Consider the following 24,218-nt stretch of genomic DNA (forward strand, 5'->3'; position numbering starts at 1 on the left):
TAGTCCCAGATGACCATAGGCATCCTCCCCATTAAGGGGGAGAACTGATTGGTGGGGATTTAACCTGAAGATCACCATACCCTAAGTGAGGAGCAAAGTTGAATAACTTCAGTTGGTACAAGAATTGAACCTGTGCTGTTGGCGTTGCCCTGCATCACAAACCAGCCAACTGAGCTAACTGACTCCCAACTATTGCAGGGATAGACCACTTGCTCATCATCTTGATGTGATCCCAGTTGCCACCTTGTTTCCCAGAATTCATGCCAGCATCATTCAAATAGTTTTGAAACAAGAATACTGTGTATATACATTTCATAGAGTAGCAGAATCCCCACAGTGCAGAAGTAGGCCATTCGGCCCATTGAGCCTGCACTGACAACAATCCCACCCAGGCCCTATCCACATAACTTCACATATTTACCATGCTAATACCTCTGACACTAAGGGGTGATTTACCACGACCAGTTCACCTAACCTGCACGTCTTTCGGACTACGGGAGGAAACTGGTGCACCAGGAGGAAAGCCACGCAGACACAAGGAAAACTTGCAAGCTCCACACAGACAGTGACCCAAGGCCGGGAACTGAACCCGTGTCCATGGCACTTTGAGAAAGCAGTGCTAGCCACTGTGCCACCGTGCCACCCATGACATGTTACATTTGAGTGAATTGAACACTCTTCACAGCTTACTGGATCAGTCAATCAACCTCTGCTCCACCAAGATCAGAGGGGTGGCTCCCACTGGATATATGGGCATCAGTGGCCAGCTTGGACTCTTCTGCCCGTTTCCCGTTGGCCTTGAGAAGATGGTGATGGGCTCTCTTCGAAGGCCACCACAGCCCGCGTGGTGTAGGCACTCCTGTAATTTAGCTTTATGTTTCTGAGCCAGCAATGCAGAGGGGTTGGTGAAGCATATACAAACCAGGACGGCATTGCAGTTCGGAGGGTGAAGGTAGAGGTAATGGCCATCTCACAATATTATCACCTCTAAAATTCTGCACATCCCTCACACCAGGGAATCTATGATTCAGCAGACTTCTAGGAAGTCAAGGTGGCATGATGATTTACTCTGTGCGGGAGAATTTATTGAAGCTGTTAATGGATATATAAGCACACATTTCATCCAGTATTCAACAGCATGATGAAACATGGGCCGAATTTCTTTGACTATTACTGAAGTTGCAGCACTAATGGATGCTCAAAGAAATAAATGTTGGAGGAAGGGAATCAGCCACAGGAAAAAGAAAACAAAATTCATTATTCACACATTGTTGGGCATCAGTGATGATAAGGAATAAATGACTTTTTGCTGCAAACTCATTTTCTATTATATAATTCCCAGGGCACAATGCTCTTGCTTGTTGTTTCTTTTTGGTACATTAACCCATCACGGGGCAGTAATGCTTATTTGGGTGATGCAGTGGCTCAGTGGTTGGCATTGCTGCCCCAGAGACCCAGGTTTGATTCCTGGCTTGGGTCATTTTGCGGAATCTGCACATTGCCTGCGTGGGTTTCCTCCGGGTGCTCTGGTTTCATCTCACAATCCAAAGATGTGCTGGTTAGATGAATTGGCTACGCTAAATTCTCCCTCAGTGTACCTGAACAGGCACCGGAGAGTGGCAACTCAGGGATTTTCACAGTTACTTCATTATAGTGTCACTGCAAGCCTACTTGTGACGAATAAATAAACCTTAGTTTTATCTTCTTTCATCCTGTTTATTTTCCTTTTCTAGGTTACTTAATGCTGTGTGTCATTCACCACCATTCAACTGGATTCGCTTGTAGTCATAAGTCTATGTTGCCATCACTCAACAACCAACCGTCCAAGAAACCAACCTACGTGGGTAGCCCCTCTGAATTTCCTTGGCCATGACGTGGAGATGCCAACGTTGGACTGGGGTAAACACAGTAAGAAGGGGCAAACCCCGAAAGCTTGCAAGTTTACTATCAAATAAATCGGTTGGACTTAAACCTGGTGTTGTCAGACTTCTCACTGTGTTTTTCATGGTCACACAGCTTCTACTAGGTTAGAATCTGTGACGGTACTGTGACTTTATCTCCCACACTCTTCACAGTTTGGATCAACTCACCCCATCATCTCCTCTCTTCTGACAAGAACCTCCTCAATGTTGTGATTAAAAATGGAACGCCACACATCAATGCCTCCGTGCAAGAACTCTTACCTAATTTTAAAAGTGATCTGTACAGACAACAGGATGTATCCCTCTTAGAATGGAGGGCAGGCAAAAGACGTTCAGTACTATTTTTGTCAGCACCTATTACGCAGCACAAAACAGACCACCCTTGGAGAAATTAGTAGGCACAATTTCTTGAATAATCATATCTTATAATAGACGGAAGCTTAATTTTCCCAGCATGGACCCTTTCAATTCTTCTGTAATTGGAAGCACCGCTCTTCGGAGCTTTTTGAGTGTGTCTGCTGTGCCATGCAAATTGCTCAAGGAAATAAGGGAGGTGTTGAGTGATTTACATGTGTGCTATCTTTTTTATTAGTTGGTATCAGTAGGACTGCAGTAAAAATAAATGAAGCTTTTAAATTCACTCGCTCTGATTTATTGGTTTCCAACTGCTTAAGATGACCACATTTCCAAAACACTCTTTTATGAGTTTAACCTCATAATGGATTTTACACTTGGGCTGCTCTTGATCCCTCCCAAGGTTCAGCCCCAGAAGTTCATTCTAAGGCAATGAATTTTCCAGCCCATCGTGCCAGTGGGATCTTCCGGTCATGCCAATGGTGACTCCCAGCAATGGGTTCCTCAATGGCGGAGAGTGCGAGCCATGCAACACGAAGCGGGCATCGACGGGACTGGAAAATCTCGCTGGCAGCCAATGGTGGACTGCCGAAGCTATCAGACGTAGTCTGCAAGTGCGGTGGTTACTTCACTTCACCGCTTACTCCAATTGAGGGTCGTGGGGAATTGGAGCTTATCCCAACACACACTGGGACAGCAAGGTGGCACAATGGTTAGCACTGCTGCCTCATGGCACTGGGGAACCAGGTTCAATTCCCGGCTTGAATCACTGTCTGTGCAGAGTCTGCACGTTCTCCCCGTGTCTGCATGGATTTCCTCCGGGTGCTCAGGTTTCCTCCTACAGTCTGAAAGACATGCTGGTTAGGTGCATTGGCCATGCTAAATTCTCCCTCAGAGTACCCAAACAGGCGCTGGAGAGTAGTGAATAGGAGATGTTCACAATAACTTCATTGCAGCCTACTTGTGATACTAATAAATAAATGTTTTTACACAGCGGGTGCTCAGTGAGATACATTCAGGACAGGACACCAGTCCATCAGCAGGTGCACACTCATACACACAAACAAACAGCGATCCAATTTACCATGGCCAATCCATATAACCTGCACAGCTTTGGAGTGTGGGAGGAAACCAGAGCATCTGAAGAAATCCATGCAGACACAGGGGGAGCGTGCGGACAGTCATACAGTCACCCAGCAGAGAATTGAACCCAGAGTCCCTGGAGCTGTGAGGCAGCAGAGCTAACTACTGTGCCAACCAGTTATATTACAAGACTGATAATTCTAGAAATCATGACTTAGCAATCAAAGAATCATGTGTTCAAATCCCAACAGGGCAGAGAGTCATTATTGTAGCCTAGAAGGTGATCATTCTTGCCACAGAATGCAACTCAGCTCTCTGGAGGGAAATCTAATCATGCCATTCCCTCCCCAGTTCTAGCCCATAGTTAGCTTATTTCCCACAATTATCTACGCAATTTTCTGTTGAAATCTTTCTTTGTCTAAACGTCAGTCACTCTGATCAGCAGCAAGTTTCAGCTTAAGAATTTGAATCCAGTTTAAATAAAACATAAATTTAAAACTGCCATCAGTAAAATGGTTGCTTGTTGTAAAAAAGACCAACACAGGAAACTTGCTGTCTTTATGTGTTCCAGGCCTTGATCTGGCTTGAGCTCCACATCGGAATGGAAGACTTTTCACTCCCCTCTGAAGATTCCCCACAAACCGCACAGTTGCATCAAATTTAGCAATGGGATAGGCCGCGAAATGACAAATGTTGATTGCCGTAAACATGTATGATGGCACAGTGGTTAGCACTGCTGCCTCAGAATGCCAGGGACCTGCATTCAATTCCCAGCTTGGGTCGCTGTCTGCTGCACATTCTCCCCATGTCTGCATGGGTTTCCTCTGGGTGCTCTGTTTCCTCCCACAGTCTGAAAGACGTGCTGGTTAGGTGGATTGGCCGTGCCAAATCAGCCCTCAGCAACAGGTGCCGGAGTGTAGCAATTAGAGGATTTTCACAGTAATTTCATTGCAGCGTGAATGCAAGCCTATTTGTGACACAAATAAATCCACTTTGAAAAGCCGTTAGCTGTGTCCTGAGAATTGCATTTTCTTCACAGTTGACTTATGTATAGCTACTCGTAGAATAGGAGCCTAACAGCAATATTCTCTATTCTGAATGAGTCGTGCTCAGAGGATCTTTTAGATTCATTTAGTGTCAGACCAAGAATTCGTCTGCTATGATGTGTCTGGAGATGAACTATTAAACTGTGTCAGTTCATATTGAATGAATGTAGAGATTAAGGGGTGAATTTTACTGCCTCGCCTGCCATGGGAATCGGAGCAGGCGAGGGGCGGACCATGGAAAGGTCCATTGGTCTTGGGTGGGATTTTTTGGTTTCGGGGTGAGCAAGGCAGAACAATCCCACCCTAAGACTTCACTTCCAATGGAATGCATGTCAGCTCTCACCTCACTTGGCTTAGTCAGTACAATGTGACTCCATGCAACAGTACAAAATAAGAAGCATACCCGACTGTAATGTCCTAATTAAATGAGGGGTTGAGAGTTTAAAACAAAAAGACATGGTTTATACACATGGATTCCAAGTAACACACAACAGCATTATTGAAAGAGATGCACAGAGTACAAACTGACACCAATAGCAGGGGTCTCCAAAACACCTCCATCAAATCACGTTACTTGTTCTTAAAGCAATCATGCACTGCTTAAATATGTAACAACCACTTCCCTGCACGTCCAATCTGCCATGGTTGTGTTAAATGGTGGATTAGGTCTGGTGGGCTGAGTGGCCTAACCCTGTTCCCAGAATTTCCAATTCTCTATCTTCATGCTCAATGTCTTCATCTGATCTGAACTAGCCCTTCCAACTTGCTGCTAGTGGAGCAGAAATTCTTTACAACTTGCACTGGACCTAACTAACTGCCTGGTGTGGAGATACGTTGCAACCTGCTTTGAGGCCTGAGACATTTAGGCCAAAATTGGACTTTGAGTTTTATCAGTGCACCATGTAGATGTCAATAAGGCATCCAGAGATAGCTCACTGCTTCAACAGGGATGAAGTTAGGCTGGCAGTGGCCTTCACTTAGGTTCTGGGAGGAGAGATGGAGTGGAGGGCAGAGGAGAGGGTGTGTGGAGGAAGGTGGGTGCTAGCATTGAGTGCAGCCAATGTCCAAATTGTGGCTTATAAATTAATCCAAGATTCTGGGGCCAGAAGCAGAACAGAACAAGATTGACTTTTGATGCGTTAACATATTCATTCAAATAAAAGATCTGATGGGCAGCCAGTGGCTTAGTGTTATTATCACAACATTATTAATCCAGAAGCTCAGCTAATATTCTGGAGACCTGGGTTTGAATACCCCGACAGCAGATGGCACAATTTTAGTTCAAGAAAGTATGTGTGGAATTAAGAATCCACTGATGACCATGGAACCATTGTCAATTATTGGAAAAATCCATAAAGATATTATTAAACTAGAAATAGTGCAGAAAAGATTTGCGAGGATGCTACCGGGACTTGATGGTTTGAGTTATTAGGAGAGGCTGGAACTATTTTCCCTGGAGCATAGGTGATATTATAGAGGTCTATAAAATAATGAGGGGTACAGATCAGCTAGATAGTTAACATTTTTTTCCCAAAGATAGGGGAGTCTAAAACTTGAGGTTCAAGGTGAGAGGGGAGAGATACAGAAGTGTCCAGAGGGGCAATTATTTTACACAGAGGGTGGTGTGTGTCTGGAACAAGCTGTCAGAGGTAGTAGAGGCAAGTACAATTTTATCTTTTAAAAAGCATTTAGACAATTACATGAGTAAGATGAGTGTAGAGAAATATGGGTCAAACATGGGCAATTGGGACTAGCTTAGTGGTAAAGAAAAAGAGCAGCATGAATAAATTGGGCTGAAAGCCCTGTTTCTATGCTGTAAACCTCTATAACTCCTCTATGACTCTATCCGATTGACTCATATCCTTTAGGGATGGAAATCTGCCGCCCTTATTTGGCCTGGCCTACATGTGACTCCAGAGCCACAGCAAATTGGTTGATGCTCAGCAGTCCTCGGCCAACTATGGATGGGCAGTACATGCTGGCCAGCCAGCGATGCCCACGTCCCACAATAAATTAAAAAATCAATTCCTGCAATTTAAAGACATAAAACATCCTGGCAACTTTAGCTGAGTTGATTGCAGTAAACAATGCTGGTTTGCATTCCTTATCTGGAAATTAATACTCGTGGTGTATTCTCAATTTTAAGATATCATTTTAATTTCATTTGATTATAATGAGGACACTGACTTGCTGGAATGGAAGGCTGCTCATAAATTGCAAGTTGTTTTAAAATACGAAGTTGATTAGGAAATGCAATGGACTAAAGATTAGATAAATGTCACTCACAACACATTAGATTTTATAGAATCTCTACAGTGCAGAAGGAGGCCATTTGGCCCATCGTGTCTGCACCAACCACAATCCCACTAGGCCCCGTGCCTATAACCTCACATATTTACCTTGCTAACCCCTCTAACCCATACATCCTGGGACACCAAAGAGCAACTTAGCATGGCCAATGCACCTAACCTGCACATCTTTGGGCTGTGGGAGGAAACTGGAGCACCCGAAGGAAACCCACGCAGACACAGGGAAAATGAGCAAACTCCACACTGTACACAGATAGTGACCCAAGCCAGGAATAAAATCCAGGTCGTTGGAGCTGTGAAGCAGCAGTGCTAACCACTGTGCCACCGTGCAGCCCACAGTGGATGGGAATGGAGAAATCAAACTGAAGACTATATTGGCTCAAAAGGAAATCAAATTTGATTTGATTTGATTTATTGTTGTTACATGTATTGGTATACAGTGAAAAGTGTCGTTTCTTGTAGGCTTTTCAGACAAAGCATACCATTCAGTGAGTACATGGGGAGAAGGACAGACAAGAAGGGCTTTCAGCACAGCCAAGAAGGGCCAAAAGGCCTGTTTCTGAGCTGTAATTTTGTATGGTGCTATGATTCTAAGGAAAGGATGCAGAATATAGGGTTATAGTAATAGCTAGGGTGTCATGATAGCACAGTGGTTAGCACTGCTGCCTCACAGAGCCAGGAACCCGGGTTCAATTCCAGCCTCGAGTCACTGTCTGTGTGGAGTTTACACATTCTCCTCATGTCTGCGTGGGTTTCCTCCGGATGTTTCGGTTTCCTCCCACAGTCCAAAGATGCGCAGGTTAGCTAGATTGGCCGTGCTCAATTGCCCTTATGTGTAGGATAGGAGAAATAAGCAGAGAAAATACACGGGGGTTAGGGGGATAGGGACTGGGTGAGATGCTCCGTCAGAGAGTCAGTACAGACTCGATGGGCTGAGTTGCCTGCTTCTTCACTGTCGGGATTGTATGATAGCTAGGGTGTAGAGAATGTTTATTGTCGGTGCAGACTTGAAGGGCTGAATGGCCTCTTTCTGCACCGTAGGCGTTCTATGATTCTGTGATGAGTAAACCTCAAAGCAAAACCTGGCAAAGGCGGGAGGTCAAATGACTCATTTTGACAGAAGCAGGATTTGGCAATGGAAGCAAAAGCTGGGTTCATGTGCAGCTCTAAGCACAGATGAATCACCTTGGAACACAATTGCTCAGTCGCCCCAGCTTGACGTTTGGGTTAATGGTGTGGTGTTTTCACTGATGATCCTTGCGAATCAAAGGGATCATCTCCCACTTTAATCACCATGGAGACCGTCCAGTGGAGTGTTTTTGCAGGCACTACAACAACAAAATCATTCCCCTACATCTCCCCACAGGCTGAAGTGTGCAATTATATGGACGATGACATCCTGTCCCTCAAGGAGACAGCGGGTCTCAGCACTGTTGAGAAATCTTCAATGAACAAGACTTGCAAATGACTGGTGTTCATTTTTGATGAGCTTAATAAAGAATAGAAAGGGATATACATTTGTACAGCGCCTTTCTGAAGCATGTTATAGCCAACAATAAAAAGTCTGACAACACCAGGTTTAAGTCCAACCAATTATTTATCAAATAAATCGGTTGGACTTAAACCTGGTGTTGTCAGACTTTTCACTTTGTTTACCCCCAGTCCAACGCCGGCATATCCACATCATAGCCAACAATCTCAGAATCGCTGAATTGTTGTGGTGCAGAATGAGGCCATTCGGCCCATTGTGTTTGCACTGGCTCTCCCAACGAGCATCATCAGTTAATCCCCTCCCTGCTGTTTCCTTGTACCCCTGCACATTACTTCTATTCAGGTAATCATCTAAAGCCCCCTCGAATGCCCCGATTGAACCTGCCTCTACCACAGTTCCAGACAGTGCTTTCCAGACCCCTAACAACTTGGTATCATGGTGGCACAGTGGTTAGCACCGCTGCCTCACAGCGCCAGGGACCTGGGTTCGATTCCTGGCTTGGGTCACTGTCTGTGTGGAGTTGGCACGCTCTCTCTGTGTGGGTTTCCTCCGGGAGCTCCGGTTTCCTCCCATAGTCTGAGAGATGTGCTGGTTAGATGCATTGACCCGGACTGTGGCGACTAGGGGAATTTCGTAAACTTTTTTTTTGGAAAAAAACACTCACTGTGTGAAAAAGTTTCTTCTCTCATATTGCATTTGCTTTTTTCACAATTCACTTTAACCCTGCCCTCTCAGTCTCGATTCTTACACACTGCTAAGAACTGTGCCACCATGATACCAACTTGCTAGGGGTCTGGAAAGCACTGCCTGGAACTGTGGTGGAGGCAGGTTCAAGCGAGGCATTCCAGGGGGCTTTAGATGATTACCTGAGTAGAAACACAGTGGGAACAGTTTCTCCCTATCAACTCTCTCCAGCACCCTCATGATTTTGGACATCTCTGGTAAATCTCAGCCTTTTCCTCTCTAAGGTGAACAGGCAATGGCCTAGTGCTATTATCGCTGGACTATTAAGCTTGAATCACAGCTAATGCTCTGGGGACTTGGGTTCGAATCCCACCGTGGCTGATGGTGGAATTTAATACCTGAAATTAAGAATCGTCTGATGACCACGAAACCATTGTCGATTGTGGGAAAAATCCCCTCTGGTTCACTAGTGCCCTTTAGGAAAGGAAATCTGCTCTCTTTGCCTGGTCTGGCCTACATGTGATTCCAGAGCCACAGCAATGTGGTTGACTCTCAACTGTCCTCTGAAATGGCCCAGCAAGTCTATCACCCCCACTTTATCAAGGGCGAGTAGGGATGGACAGTAAATGCTGGCCAGCCATCATTGCCCATGTTCCACGAATAAGTAAATAAAAGTCCCAAACTCTCCAATCTATCTCCGTAACTGAAGTTTCTCATCCCTCGTTCTTGTAATTTTAAAAATACTCTCACTGTTAATAATGTAGAAAATGCAGTCACTAAGCCGCGCACAACAAGTTCTCACAGTCTGCAATCTACTAATGACCAAATAATCTGTTTCCAGTGATGCTGATTGAGGATTGACCAGGGCACAGAGGAGGATGGCCCTGTTGAAAATATATTGTTGTGAGATCTTTTACAATCACGTGTAGATGTTCAACCGAGACAGAACAAAATATCCTCTCACTTAATACTTGTCCTCAGAAAATATAGTCTTCACAAACCTCCTGGGGTTACAATATCTCCCCCGGCGTGAAACAGGTGTTAGTGAGGACTAGTGTGCAGAGATTCTGTGTCCAATTGTCATGCTAAGAGAAAAACAGACTGCCCATCAGCTATTGCCGATTGTATAAGATGAATTACACCACCGCTTCCTTTACAATTTTGACTGTAACATTTTCACGTTTGTATCTGGAAAACTGGCAGCTTTTAGGTTCCTGTTGACGGCCCAGTGGTTAGCACTGCTGCCTCACAGCACCAGGGACCTGGGTTCGATTGCCGGCTTGGGTCACTGTCTGTGCAGAGTCTGCACGTTCTCCCCGTGTCTGCGTGAGTTTTCTCCAGGTTCTCCAGTTTCCTCTCTCAGTCTGAAAAATGTGCTGGTTAGGTGAATTGGCCATGCTAAATTTTCCCTCAGTGTACCCAAACAGATGCTGGAGGGTGGCGACTAGGGGATTTTCACAGTAACTTCATTGCAGTGTTAATGTGAGCCTACGAAGAAATAAACTTAAAGACAGGTAGCAGTCTATTGAACGCTGATTGTGGTAGAGTAAATTCAAGCAAGAATTGACAAAATCATCGAATCAAAAGGAGGCCATTCGGTCCATCGAGTCTGCACCATCAAAAATCCCACCCAGGCTCTCTCCTTGTAACATCACATAATCCCCTGACACTAAAAGGAAATCCCACGCAGATCTGTTCCCCGTAACTCCAAGTATTTATCCCTCTAATCCCCTTAACCTTTACATCTTGTACACTAAGGGGCAAATTTAGTATGACAAATCCACCACACTTTGGAGTGTGGGAGGAAACCAGAGCACCTGGAGGAAACCTGCGCAGACACATGGAGAACATGCAAACTCCACACACAGAGTCACCCGAGGTTGGAATTGAACCCATGCCTCTGGCACCGTGAGGCAGCAGTGCTAACCACTGTGCTGCCCTAAATTCCGACTTGATCTGCGCTGACTTCGTCATTCAGTTCCAGAAAGTGCCGGACATTATTCCATCATTATTAGAAAACTGTTTTTGTGAACAATGGAAATGAGGCGAGGGATAAAAAATATATTAGGTTGAGGGATTATCTAACTGGCTTAGAGAAATCACCATACTGTCAGCTCCACACAGGAAGATTTGTCACTGCAGGTGAGGGATTGGACATTACAGATTCTCCAGTTAATGATTTTGATTCTCACAGACACCCTAATCATGCCAAATCTGTTACACATATCCGATTAACATCGCAGAAAAGATTACTCTGTAAAACCTTACCAGTGAAAAATAGCTCTCTAAGGTATAATGTTTTGCTGCTCTGACGCATTTGCAATCATTAGTTGCTCAGATTTCTATCTCTCGAGCTCATTCAAGATTCAACCAGGTGCTATTGGAGATTATTTCCAGTCTCTGGAAATATATTCAGCCGCACAGAATCAGCTGGGTAACATTCCTGTCGTGGCTGTTTCTGCTATATTGAGGTCTGCAGCCGTCACCGTGGGATTGGAGCCATGGGCCGAATCCTACCACTCCCATTATGTTGTGTTTGAAGGCGGTGGGGCTGGAATAAAATCCCGCCTTCTCCCAACCTGGCAGTCATTTAGCGGGGTGGGTTGGGGGGAAGCGGTAGCGCCAGATGGCCAGCTCACCCTTCGGAGGCCATTAAGTTGCCAATTAATGGTATTCAAGGGCTTCATCAAGCTTTCATTGCTATTTAACCCAAGGCAGTGTGTGGTTAATACCTGGGAAAGCTGGTGTCGTGCAGGGTGGGGTTGGAACTCCTTTGGGTGTCCCCTATGCCCAGTCCACCCCCCACCACCACCACCCCCCCCAACCCCTCGGGTCATACCCCTGACCTGGACCTCACAAACTAGCTGTTACCAACTCATAGAAACGTAGAATCCCTACATTGCAGAAGGAGGCCATTCGAGTCTGCACTGAAAACAATCCTACCCAGGCCCTATCCCCATAACCCCATTCATCACACTAATCCCTCTATCGTATGCATCCTGGGACACTAAGGAGTAATTTTAGCAAGGCCAATGCACCTAACCCGCACATCTTTGGACTGTGGGAGGAATCCGGAGCACCCAGAGGAAACCCAATGTTGGAGAGCATTAAATCCAATCCTTTAACTTACATGCACAGATACCAACCCTACCATTGCCACTGATCTCTAAATACAGGGGGAATTCTGGCAGGAACACTATCTCCTCAAAGTATTTCAGTCAATTTCATAAGATGTTTATATGTACACTGTTAATAACACATATCTGGGGAGCTAATCTAGAACTACTTAGGCTAGTATATATATCACATTGATAGCACTCTCAGCTCTGAGTCAGTATACTAAAGATTCAAGTCCTATCCTAAAGATTTAGGCATCTATTCTAGAATTATAGAATCAGCAAATCTACAGCACTAAGACAGGCCCTTTGGCCCAATCTGGTCCATGCTGATTAAAATGTACATCCAAGCTAACTCCACTTGCCTGCATTTGGCCCATATCCCTCTAAACCTTTCCAATCCATGTATCTGTCCAAATGCCTTTTAAATGTTGTCAATGTCCCTGCCTCAACCACTTCCTCTAGCAGCTCGTTCCATATACGTATCACCCTCTGTGTGAAAAGGTTGTTCCTCAGGCTCCCACTAATTCTTTCTCCTCTTAATTTAAACCTATGCCATCAAGCTCTTGATTCCTCAGCCCTGGGGAAAAGACTGAGTGCATTCACCCTATCCATGCCTCTCATGATCTTATACACCTCCATAAGGTCATTCCTCAGTCTCCTAAGCTCCAAGGAAAAAAATCTTAGCCCGTCCAACCTCTCCCTATAACTCAATCCCTTGAGTCCTGGCAACATCCTTGTAAATCTCTTCTGCACTCTCTCCAGTTTAATAAAACTTTCCTAGACTACCACAACTGATCACAATATTCCAGGTGCGGCCTCACCAATGTCCTGAACAATTACAACATGACTTCCAAACTTCTATACTCAATGCCCTGACTGATGAAGCCAGCATGTCAAAAGCCTTCTTCACTGCCCTATCTGCCTATGACTCCACCTTCAGAGAACCATGCACTTGACCTCCAAGATCCATCTGTTCCAAGGTCCTCCTAAGGTCCTACCATTCACAGTGAAAGTCCTACTTCAATTTGACTTTCCAAAACGCAACACCCCACATCTATTTGTATTCAACTCCATTTGCCATTTGTTGAACCATTTCCCCAGCTGAAGTCCCCGGTCTCATTGAATATTTTGGTGCAGTACTGACTAGGTGCTACACTGCCCAAGGTGCCTTCTTTCAAATGTGATGTCAAACCAAGGCTACTATTCAACAAAGGTACATGGAATTCTCCCTGGTGTCTTGATCCTCAAACAACATTGCTAAAGGAGATTATCTGGCTATGATAGTATTGCTGATTGTGGGAGCTGTCTAAGTACAAAATGATGTAGAGATGCCAGTGTTGGACTGGGGTAAACACAGTAAGAAGTCTGACAACACCAGGTTTAAGCCCAACCAGTTTATTTGGTAGTAATCCCACTACAACTATTGGGCAGTAATCCCAGTACTGGGATTACTATCAAATAAACTGGTTGGACTTAAACCTGGTGTTGTTAGACTTCTTACTGAGTACAAAATGGCCACTGCATTCCAATATTACTACAGTGATACACTCCAAGGTACTTCATTCACTCTAAAGCATTTTGTGTCAACCCAAAGTCATGGAAGGTGCTACATAAATTCAATTTTTTTTTATTTATGTAGTTCTTGAATTAATAAATACAACATCTGACTGTTCTCTACCTGAAACAGTGGCCACCTTAGAGGCAGGCCACACAAATAGCGATGGTAAACGTAAAATACTGTGGATGCTGGAATCTGAAACAAATAGAGAAAAATGCTGGAAAATCTCAGCAGGTCTGACAGCTCCTGCGGAGAGAGAATAGAGCCAACGTTTCGAGTCTTGATGACCCTTCATCAGAGCCGAGAGGAAAGAGAATCAACAGAGATTTGTACTGCGAGGGTGGGGGGGGTGGGGGAGAAGTGGTGGACTTGGCCAAAGGGATTGTAAATGACATGCAGAAGACTGAGAAGGTGTTTAACCTGTCCATTAAGTGATCCGAATGATTTAATGGCAAAACAAAGGTACAGCTTGGTAAAGGACTGCCTGAGGAATGTGACAGTTGGCTTGAAGACCTGAAGAAGGGACAGGAGGAGGGGGGGCGCGTGGGGGAAGGAGTGTTGGAAAGAAAGAGAGCGACAAAATGGAGAATGAGATGACATGAAATGAAATGAATGGAAATAGGGCAGAGTGGAGAGTAGATAGTCTGAAGTGGTTGAACTCAATCCAAAAGAGAAAATCTCAGCTGGTCTGGCAGCATCTGTAAGGAGAGAAAAAAGAGCTGACGTTTCAAAGCCAGACGATCCTTTGCATTTTCTCTTTTGGCTTCAGATTCCAGTATCCGCAGCAATTTGCTTTTATCCAGCGGTTGAACTCAATGTTCAGTCAAATAGCAATGGTATTGGCCGTACCATCTGTTTTTACATGTGAGGAATTGACCAGGACACCGGGGAGAACTGTCTTCTCTTGAGTTGTTGGCCTTTTAGTTACATGTGTCAATAAAACATACACATCAACAGTTTGCATTTACATAGCCCCTGAAACACAGTAAAACGTCCAAAGGTGTTTCACAGAAAGATTATCAATTACAATTTGACACTGAGCTGCAGAAGATTTTAGGACCATAATGAGATAGGGAACATCTTGGAGGAGGAGGCTGTGTGGAATTGGAGAGATTTAGGAAAATAATTCTGGCACTAACAGCCTCTGCAAATTAATACTGGGCCATGAAAGGTGTGGTGACCGGAACCGTGTTGGCACAGGAGACCAGAATTAAAGAATACGGATGTCTCAGAAGGCTACAATGGCACAGTGGTTAGCACGGCTGCCTCACAGCGCCAGGGACCTGGGTTCCATTCCCAGCTTGGGTCACTGTCAGTGTGGACTGACCAGGCTAAATTGCCCCCTAGTGTCAGAGGGACTAGCTGGGGTAAATACATGGAGTTGTGGGGATAGGGCCAGGCGGGGGGAGATTGTGGTCAGTACAGACTCGATAGGCCAAATGGCCTCCTTCTGCACTGTAGGATGCTATGGTTCTATTCTAAGGGGCTGGAGGAGATTCCAGATATAGGGAGGGACAAGGCAATGTCCAAAGCTGCGAACATAGGGGAGAATATTAAAATCGAAGTAGGGGCAGTACGCAAGCGGCAAGGCAGGCAATCTTCTGGCAACAAGGAAATTAAAATCCGAAAGGTCAATGCTCTATCACTGTAACATCACTAAATTACGTAAGATTAAAAATTCAATAAACTAGCTTGCATATGATTAATCCACAATTAAACAGCAAGCAACTCCCGAGAGCAAACAAGAACCGCTTCTAACAACTCAGCAATCTTACCATTGACAATTACGGCGATGTCTCGAAAATCAATTTCTCCCCGAGCCTCCACTCTCCCCTCACACCTGTAGACACCTTCATTCTTCTTACTAATACGACGGATCTTCAAGCTGTTGTTATCCGTCATCACAAACTTATCTGGGGAGGAAAGGGTGAAAGTGTAAATCGGGAATGTGTGCGGAGGAAAGCAATGTGTGGCGGGAGATTTGATACCTTCCCCAAAATCTTCAGAAGCTATAGAAAATCTTGCATTTATATTGTGGCCTTCATGTCCTCAGCACGTCGCAAAGCATTTTGCAGCTAATGGAGCATTGTTCAATTTTGATTTTCTTGTTGAAGTGAATCCCGACTGCCCATCGAGCCTGAACCAACAACAATCCCACCCAGGCCCGATCCCCGTAACCCCACATATTTACCCCACTAATCTCCTTGACACTAAGTAGCAATTTTGCATGGCCAATCCACCTGACCTGAACTTCTTTGGGGTGTATCTAAGAAATGCAATGTGATCATAACAAAACAAATGTGTTTCAGTTGTGTTGATTGATTGGTCATAGAATCACAGAATCCCTCTGGCGCCAAAGGAGGCCATTCGGCCCATTGAGTCTGCACCAACAACAATCCCACCCAGGGCCTATCCCCGTAACCGTACATATTTACCCCACTACATCTCTCTAACCTATGCATCCTGAGACACTAAGGGGCAATTTTAGCGCAGCCAATGCACCCAACCCACCCATTTGTGGGAGGAAACCAGAGCACCCATGGGAAACTCACGCTAACACGGGGAGAAGGTGAGGACTCCGCACAGGCAGTGACCCAAGTCGAGAATTGAACCCAGATCCATGGAGCTGTGAGGGAGCAGTGCTAACCACTGTGCCGCCCGCATTTTTGCCACGGCATCACGGATAATTCCCCTTAACATCTTTGAAAAGATGGGCGGGATTCTCTGATCTCATCTGAGCCTGCCCCGCTGCCAGTGAGAATGGAAAGTTTGACGTCATGGACAAAACTCCATTCATTTTCCATGACACGGGAGAATCCCAGCCCCGAATGTGGATGGAGGTTTTCGGCGAATGTCCTGGTTTCTTTTCTGCCATGTGTAAAAGCAGACTTCCTCAAAGGGGTTCCAATAGTTGGTACAATTCCCATCTAAATTTACCCATCAGCCTTGTGCTTTCTGACTTACTTTGGTTCCCAGGCCAGCTGTACTTTGACTTTTAAATCCTCATCTTCCTGTTGAAATGTCTCCAGTCCCTCTGTCCTCCTTTCCTCCAACATCTCCTCCAGCCCAGGAATTCTGCCTTCCTCTTCAGTTCAATGTCCCATCAAAAAGGTAGCACCCTCAGCAGTGCAGCCTAACCTCTGTACTACATGAGGAATGCCAGTCTAGAGTTTAGTGCTCAAGTCACAGAATCATAGAATACCACAGTGCAGAAGAGGCCCTTCGGCCCATCAAGTCTGCATCGGCATGTGAAAGGTTCTGAGCTGCCCACCTAATCCCACTTGCTGGCACTTGGCCCACAGCCTTGAAAGTTATGGTGTGCCAAGTACCCATCCAGGTACTTCTTAAAAGATGTGAGTTATATTGAATACAGGAGTTGGGGCGTCTTGTTGAAGTTGTACTAGACATTGGTAAGGCCACACTTGCAATACTGTGTACAGTTCTGGTCACCCTATTTCAAAAGAATATTGTTAAACTAGAAAGAGATTTATTAGGATGCTACCAGGACTTGATTGCTTGAGTTATAAGGGGAGGCTTGACAGACTGGAACTTTTTTCTCTGGACCATACAAGGCTGATCTTATAGAGGTCTATAAAATAATGAGGGGCATAGATCGGCTAGAAAGTCAATATCTTTTCCCAAAGGTAGGGGAGTGTAAAACTAGAGGACATAGGTTTAAGGTGAGAGGGGAGAGATACAAAAGTGTCCAGAGGGGAAATTTTTTCACACAGAGGGTGGTGAGTGTCTGGAACAAGCTGCCAGAGGTAGTAGTAGAGGTGGGTACAATTTTGTCTTTAAAAAAGCATTTAGCCAGTTACATGGGTAAAATGGGTATAGAGGGACATGGGCCAAATGCAAGCAATTGGGACTAGCCTAGGGGTTTAAAAAAAAGGGCAGCAAGGACAAGTTGGGCCAAAGAGCCTGTTTCCATGCTGTAAACCTCTTTGACTCTAAATAAGCTTACATTAACACTACAATGAAGTGAATGTGAAAATCCCCTCTTCACCACACTCTGGCACATGTTGGGATATAAGAACATAAGAAATAGGAGCAGGAGTAGGCCATCTAGCCCTTCGAGCCTGCCCCGCCATTCAATAAGATCATGGCTGATCTGTTGTGGCTCAGTTCCACATTCCCGCCCTCTCCCCATAACCCTTAATCCCCTCTCTTATCAAAAACCCATCAACCCGCTTCTTAAAAATATTTAGCGAGGCAGCCTCCACCACTTCAACGGGCAGAGAATTCCAGAGATTCACCACCCTTTGAGTGAAGAAATTCTTCCTCAACTCCATTCCATACCGCCCCCCCTTTATCTTGAGGCTGTGCCCCCTAGTCCTACTGTCCTTTCTGAGCGGGAAGAGTCTCTCCACCTCTATCCTGTCCATCCCATTCATCATCTTATACGTCTCAATGAGATCGCCCCTCATTCTTCTAAACTCTAACGAGTACAAGCTTAGTTTATTCAGCCTCTCCTCATAGCTCAACCCCCTCAACTCCAGTATCAGCCTAGTAAACCTCCTCTGCACTCCCTCCAAGGCCAAAATATCCTTGCGTAAGTACGGCGCCCAAAACTGCACGCAGTACTCCAGCTGCGGCCTCACCAATGCCCTATACAGCCGCAGCAAGACCTCCCTACATTTATATTCAATACTGAGGGGGAATTTGGTATGGTCAATGCACCCTAACCATCACATCTTTCGGACTGTGGGAAGAAATCGGAGCATCTGGGGGAAACACATGGAGACACAGGGAGAATGTGCAAACTCCACAAAGACAATGATCCAAGTCAGGAATTGAACCCGGGCCCCTGGTACTGTGAGGCAGCAGTGCTAACCACTGGGCCACCATGAAGGGATTGTGTTGGTTGACATTCCTGTGATGTGCGTTGGGTTGATTTATTGAGCTCAAAGTGCTATATAACTGCAAGTAGTTGTTTTTGTTTTGGAATGTACCCATCAGTTTCAGGTTAGAGGTCAGCGGCATTTCCAAGGTGAGCTTGAACCTGTAACAAAGTTAGCCATCTGAAGGAGAATGCATACACACTAGTTATTTTGTTCTTGTAGTGTTGATAGCTTCACAAGCGCAATTTATCAGACTCATAATGTAACAACAGGATACTGAATGAGTGTACTGACAAAACTGATCATATCAAGTTTAGTTTTAAACTGCTGTGTGACTGACAATGTCACATTGTTTCATAGACATGGATCTGCTTGGTCCAAATTGCCCATTTAATGTGATGCAGGGAAGCTGCTAACACAAGGCTGATTTTGTCCATGACTGAGAAATCTTTCAGCTTGGTGGAACAGAGTGCCCTATGCAACTGTACAGGGCACTGGTGAGGCCGCAGCTGGAGTACTGTGTGCAGTTTTGGTCGCCGCACTTACGCAAGGATATTTTGGCCTTGGAAGGAGTGCAGAGGAAGTTCACTAGGCTGATACCGGAGTTGAGGGGGTTGATCTATGAAGAGAGGCTGAATAGAACAAAGAACAAAGAACAAAGAACAACACAGCACGGGAAACAGGCCCTTCGGCCCAACGAGCCCGCGCCGCCGTCCCACTGTCTCAGTGACCTATTCATGATTTTAGTCTACACCTAATGTGCGAGGATCAGGGAGGTCCAATTTAGGGACAATTTAGTACCCAATCAATCAGCCTAAAAGCACATCTTTGGGATGTGGGAGGAAACCGGAGTACCCGGAGGAAACCCACGCAACCACGGGGAGAACGTGCAAACTCCCACAGACACAGGCCCAAATCCATGTGTCCGCACAGCAACAGAGATAGTCTCTGAGCTGTCATGTTGCCCTCGAGATGGTCCAGTTTAAGCACACTAACGACATGAAGCAATAGGCAACTCCCGAAGCAACGTCCAAGAGCAGCCCACTACAGCCTGCCGTATGCATGCCCCTTGCTGGCATAGACTGGGCTTGTACTCGTTAGAGTTCAGAAGGATGAGGGGGGATCTTATTGAGACGTATAAGATGATGAAAGGGATGGATAGGGTAGAGGTGGAGATGTTCTTCCCGCTCAGAAAGGACAGCAGGACTAGAGGGCACAGCCTCAAGATAAGGGGGGCGCAGTTTAGAACGGAGTTGAGGAGGAACTTCTTCCCTCAAAGGGTGGTGAATTTCTGGAATTCTCCGCCCGTTGAAGTGGTGGAGGCTACCTCGCTAAATATATTTAAGACGCGGGTAGATAGGTTTTTGGTAGGCAAGGGAATTAAGGGTTATGGGGAGAAAGCGGGAAAGTGGAACTGATCCACTTCAGATCAGCCTTGATCTTATTGAATGGCGGGGCAGGCTCAAAGGGCTAGATGGCCTACTCCTGCTCCTATTTCTTATGTTCTTATGTTCTAATGTTCAATGATGTGATTCCCCCTTTTAACAATTTAACAGATCAAAGTGAAAGACCAAGTACGACACAGTTAGTGAAAGGATTTTTTAAAAAAATACAGTGATAATTCAGGAAGCAATGCGGGGGAGGCTCGCAGAACAGAATTCTCTGTCGGCCTCAGGCAGGATTTTACAAGCCTCATCTGAGCAACGTCATAAAGTCCCGGCTAATGTTTCCAGTCCTGAAATCCTTCCTATCCCTACCCTCCTTTTCTGCTCCACCTTCTCAAACCCCCTCTCCAACTATCCAATCAAAAGCATTTCTGCCTGTCTTCAATTCTGTCGAAGAATCACAGAGATTCGAAACATTAACTTTGTCTCTCTCTCCACAGATGCTGCCAGAATTAGAGTCATAGAGGTTTACAGCATGGAAATAGGCCCTTCGGCCCAACTTGTCCATGCTGCCCTTTTTTTTAAACCTCTAAGCTAGTCCCAACTGCCTGCATTTGGCCCATAGCCACCTTACCCATGTAACTGTCTAAATGCTTTTTAAAAGATAAAATTGTATCCGCCTCTACTACTACCTCTGGCAGCTTGTTCCAGGCACTCACCACCCTTTGTATGAAAAAAATTGCCCCTCTGGACACTTCTGTATCTCTCCCCTTTCACCTTAAATCTACATCCTCTAGTTTTAGACTTCCCTACCTTTGAGAAAAGATGTTCACTATTTATCTGATCTATGCCTCTTATTATTTTATAGACTTCTATAAGGTCACATCTCAGCCTTCTCCACTCCAGAGAAAAAATCCCAGTCTATCCAGCCTCTCCTCATTTCTCAATCCATCAAGTCCCGGTAGCATCCTAATAAATCTCTTCTGCACTCTTTCTAGTTTAATAATATCCTTTCTATAAAAGGGAGACCAGAACTATAAATGCTGAGTCTTTATCCAGCATTCTCTGGTTTTTATTCCAGATTTCCAGCATTGGCAGTGTTTTACTATTGTTTTAACGCAATGCTGAGATTTGATTCAGTGTTCTTCAGTGTTGCTTCTTCAGTGTTGGCTGGAGGGTGGTGGAAGTGGAGGTGGTCTTTGCAAGACGTTGAAAGGCTTGGGTAATGTCCACGTGGCCAGGCTTTGGATTGTAGTCTCAAACTGTTGGCACAAAACACGACTCACTAAATTAACACCACTCGGCAGCACATGAGAGGATTGATGTGTCCCTTCCCCTGCCGTCTGTTATGTAATGAGCCTGAAACCTTCTACAATAAGGGCTTTGGCAGCCGGGTACTCACCGCTTGGCTCTGCGCCAATATCTCGGTTATTGTGCAGCCAGGTTACCATAGGTGCCGGGGAGCTGTTCACTTCACATATCACGACAGCGTCTTCTCCCTCTCTGAATTCCTGGGGAGATCTGATCTCGTGAAAGGTGAGCTTTTCTGTGGACAGAATAAAGTTGCTGAGGAGTATTCTGAAATTCCTCACAATCGCCCTCTCGCAGTCGGAAAATTCACCCCCCTATTCTGAAAATTCAGCCCCACTGCCCTCTTATTGCCTCTCTCTGCAAAAGCACTGATAAAAAAAACTCCAGTGTTAAAGGGCATGCAATGAAATCAGTATACTTTGTGATGCAAACTAGGACATTCAAAACACAGTATCATTGGTAGCAGCAATAATGGATTGCATTTATATATCACCTTTAATGTTATAAACCATCCCATGGTGAGGCCACCATTGGAATATTATTATGTGCAGTTCAGGTCACTACATTATAGGAATGATGTAATTGCTCTGAAGTTTAATTAGTGTCACAATCTCATTCACATTAATACCGCAATGAAGTTGCTGTGAAAATCCCTCAGTTGCCAGCAAGAATTTAGCATGGCCAGTGCATCCAACAACGCATCTTGCAGAGAAGGTTTACAAGAATGTTGCCAGGGCAAGAAAAGTCTAGCTACGGAGAGAGATTGGATAGGTTGGGATTTCTTTCCTTGGAGCAAAGAAGGCTGAGGAATGATTTGATAGAGGTGTACAAATTTATGAGGGGAAGAGATAGAGTGGACAGGATAAAATTGTTTCCCTTGGAGGAGAATTCTAGAGCTAGAGGACATAGACCTATGGTAAGTGGCAGTAGGTGTAGAGGAGACATGAGGAAGAGCTTTTTTTAACACAGAGAGTGCTGGGTGTCTGGAATTCACAGCCCAAGTTGGTGGTGGAGGCAGAGACACTAAACTCTTTTAAAAAGTACCTGGATCTGCACTTTAAGCTGTAGGCCTTTGGGCCAAGTGCAGGAAGGTGGGATTAAAAAGGGCAATTGGGTATCCTCAGGCTGGCATGGGCAAGATGGGCTGAATGGCCTCCTTCTGTGCTGTAAATTCCTATGTTTCTATGGGAACGTTTCTGCCTGATTCTGCCATTGATTTTGGGGAAAAAAGCAGCACATAAGATGGCTTAAATGCAAATTACATTCCTCCCAAAACTGCCAAGGGGCCAGATACTATGCTCCAATATAACCATAATGTGGAGATGCTGGTATTGGACTGGGGTGGGCACAGTAAGAAGTCTCACAACACCAGGTTAATGTCCAATGGTGCAGAAGAACTCATTCAACTCATCAAGCTCACACTGACAACAGTGCCACTCAGGCTCGATCCCTGGAACCCCATGTATTTACCCTGCTAATCCCCCTGACACTAATGCACAACTTAGCGTGGCCAATCCATCTAACCTGCACATCTTTGTTAACAATTGTTATCCTCTGGAGTTAATTTAACAAACAGTTGACTTTCCAGAGTTCAAAGCAACTCAGATAGTGTGGTGAGGAAGGCATTTGTTTCTTTAAGACAGCATTGCAGGAGGGGGTCTCCTGACTTGAGGAACCAATGGGAACCAAGAGCAAGTGATTACCCCAGAGTGTGGAGTCTTCCCTCAGGTAGAAGATACTGAGGAGCTATGTAGTAAATATGTAAGGACTGGGCAAGGCAGCCTAGTGCTGCAAACCCCTGTACCTGATTTCTCTTTGTCAACAAATAGCTATTGTTCCTGATGAAGTGGGAAGTATCTTGATGTCGCCAGAGAGGTGCCACGCTATTATAGATAGTGATGTTGTTTGTACCATCACACAGACTAAGACTATAACTGTGATGGGCCATTGAGTTACTCTCCTTTATATTCTCAGGGTGTGAACCTGAACGGGCGGCACTCTGTTAACTCACAGCGCCAGAGACTCGGGTTTGATTCCTGGCTTAGGTCAATGTTCCGTGGAGTTTTCACATTCTCCCTGTGTCTGTGTGGGTTTCCTCTGGGTGCTCCGGTTTCCTCCCACAGTCCAAAGATGGTTAGCTGGATTGGCCGTGTTAAATTGCTGCTTATTATCGGGGGGATTAGCTAGGATAAATGCATGGGGTTATGGGGGTAGGGCCTGGGTGGGATTGTGATTGGTGCAGACTCAATAGGCTGAATGGCCTCCTTCTGTGCTGTATAATTCTATGTCTCTATCCCCATTCAAGAAGAGCTTTCATGGGTTGCAGTTTTACGTGCAGAGTATTTTGAGACAGAAGGAGACAATGGTAGCCTTTTTTTGATCAACTGTTGCACAAAAAAGTGAGGAACCATTTTCTCCCTTAAGCTTGTCCATCTAATAACTGCCAAACATGATGCTCTTTCTTTCAGGTTGCCAATTTTCACCCTTCCTCCCTTGATTCCAGCTGGTGTTAATGGATTTTCTTCAAAGGTGAACATTGACAGTTACCCTGACACTACAGGTGCATGTAGGTGGGATTCCCAACAGGGCTCAGTGGATGATCACCAGGGACTGGGAGGCTGCTGAGATAAACTCTCATCTCACATCCCTTCCACCAAATAAAGGTCAACTAACTAACCTGCACATCCTTGATTGTGGGAGGAAATTGGACCACCCAGAGGAAACCCATGCAGAGGAGAATGTGCAAACGCCACAGAGACAGTGATCCAAGCCAGAAGTCAAACCCAGGTTCCTGGAGCTGGGAAGCAGCAGTGCTAATCACTGAGCTACCGTGCCGTCCTGACACATCATAAAATCTCTGGACTACGGGGAAAGAGCAAGGGAGTAGGATTAATTGGATAGCTCTTAAAGAGGGTGCAATGGGTCAAATGGTGATGTATCATTTTATTGTGCTTGCACAGTCTGCTTTCCATCAAATTGACACTCATTAAAGCAGTTACTTAAGGGTTAACTTCTCTCTACTTGCCAATCAGTGGCACTGCTTACCAATGAAGCTACTTTTCCCGTTAAGTATCTTTTTGTGCTGCAATTAACCAAAGCAGTGTCCTTCCCTTT

The 24,218-nt window shown here is 45.2% G+C and overlaps 1 protein-coding gene across 3 annotated transcripts in view; it reads right to left on the minus strand.

The window, feature by feature from the left end:
* Nucleotides 1–24,218, minus strand: part of ncam2a (neural cell adhesion molecule 2a) — a 1,336,232-nt gene that overhangs the window by 349,845 nt on the left and 962,169 nt on the right. For all 3 annotated transcript variants that reach the window (XM_080203386.1, XM_080203385.1, XM_080203387.1), the window contains exons 4-5: nucleotides 21,196–21,339; nucleotides 15,343–15,480 (exon numbers count right to left, since the gene is read on the minus strand). In XM_080203386.1, the coding sequence (XP_080059512.1) occupies nucleotides 15,343–15,480; nucleotides 21,196–21,339 (282 nt within the window). The remainder of the gene's footprint in view (nucleotides 1–15,342; nucleotides 15,481–21,195; nucleotides 21,340–24,218) is intronic.

This window comes from Carcharhinus amblyrhynchos, chromosome 15 (assembly GCF_965287045.1).
Source record: "Carcharhinus amblyrhynchos chromosome 15, sCarAmb.v2.hapA, whole genome shotgun sequence".
In the NCBI taxonomy this organism is placed as follows: domain Eukaryota; kingdom Metazoa; phylum Chordata; class Chondrichthyes; order Carcharhiniformes; family Carcharhinidae; genus Carcharhinus; species Carcharhinus amblyrhynchos.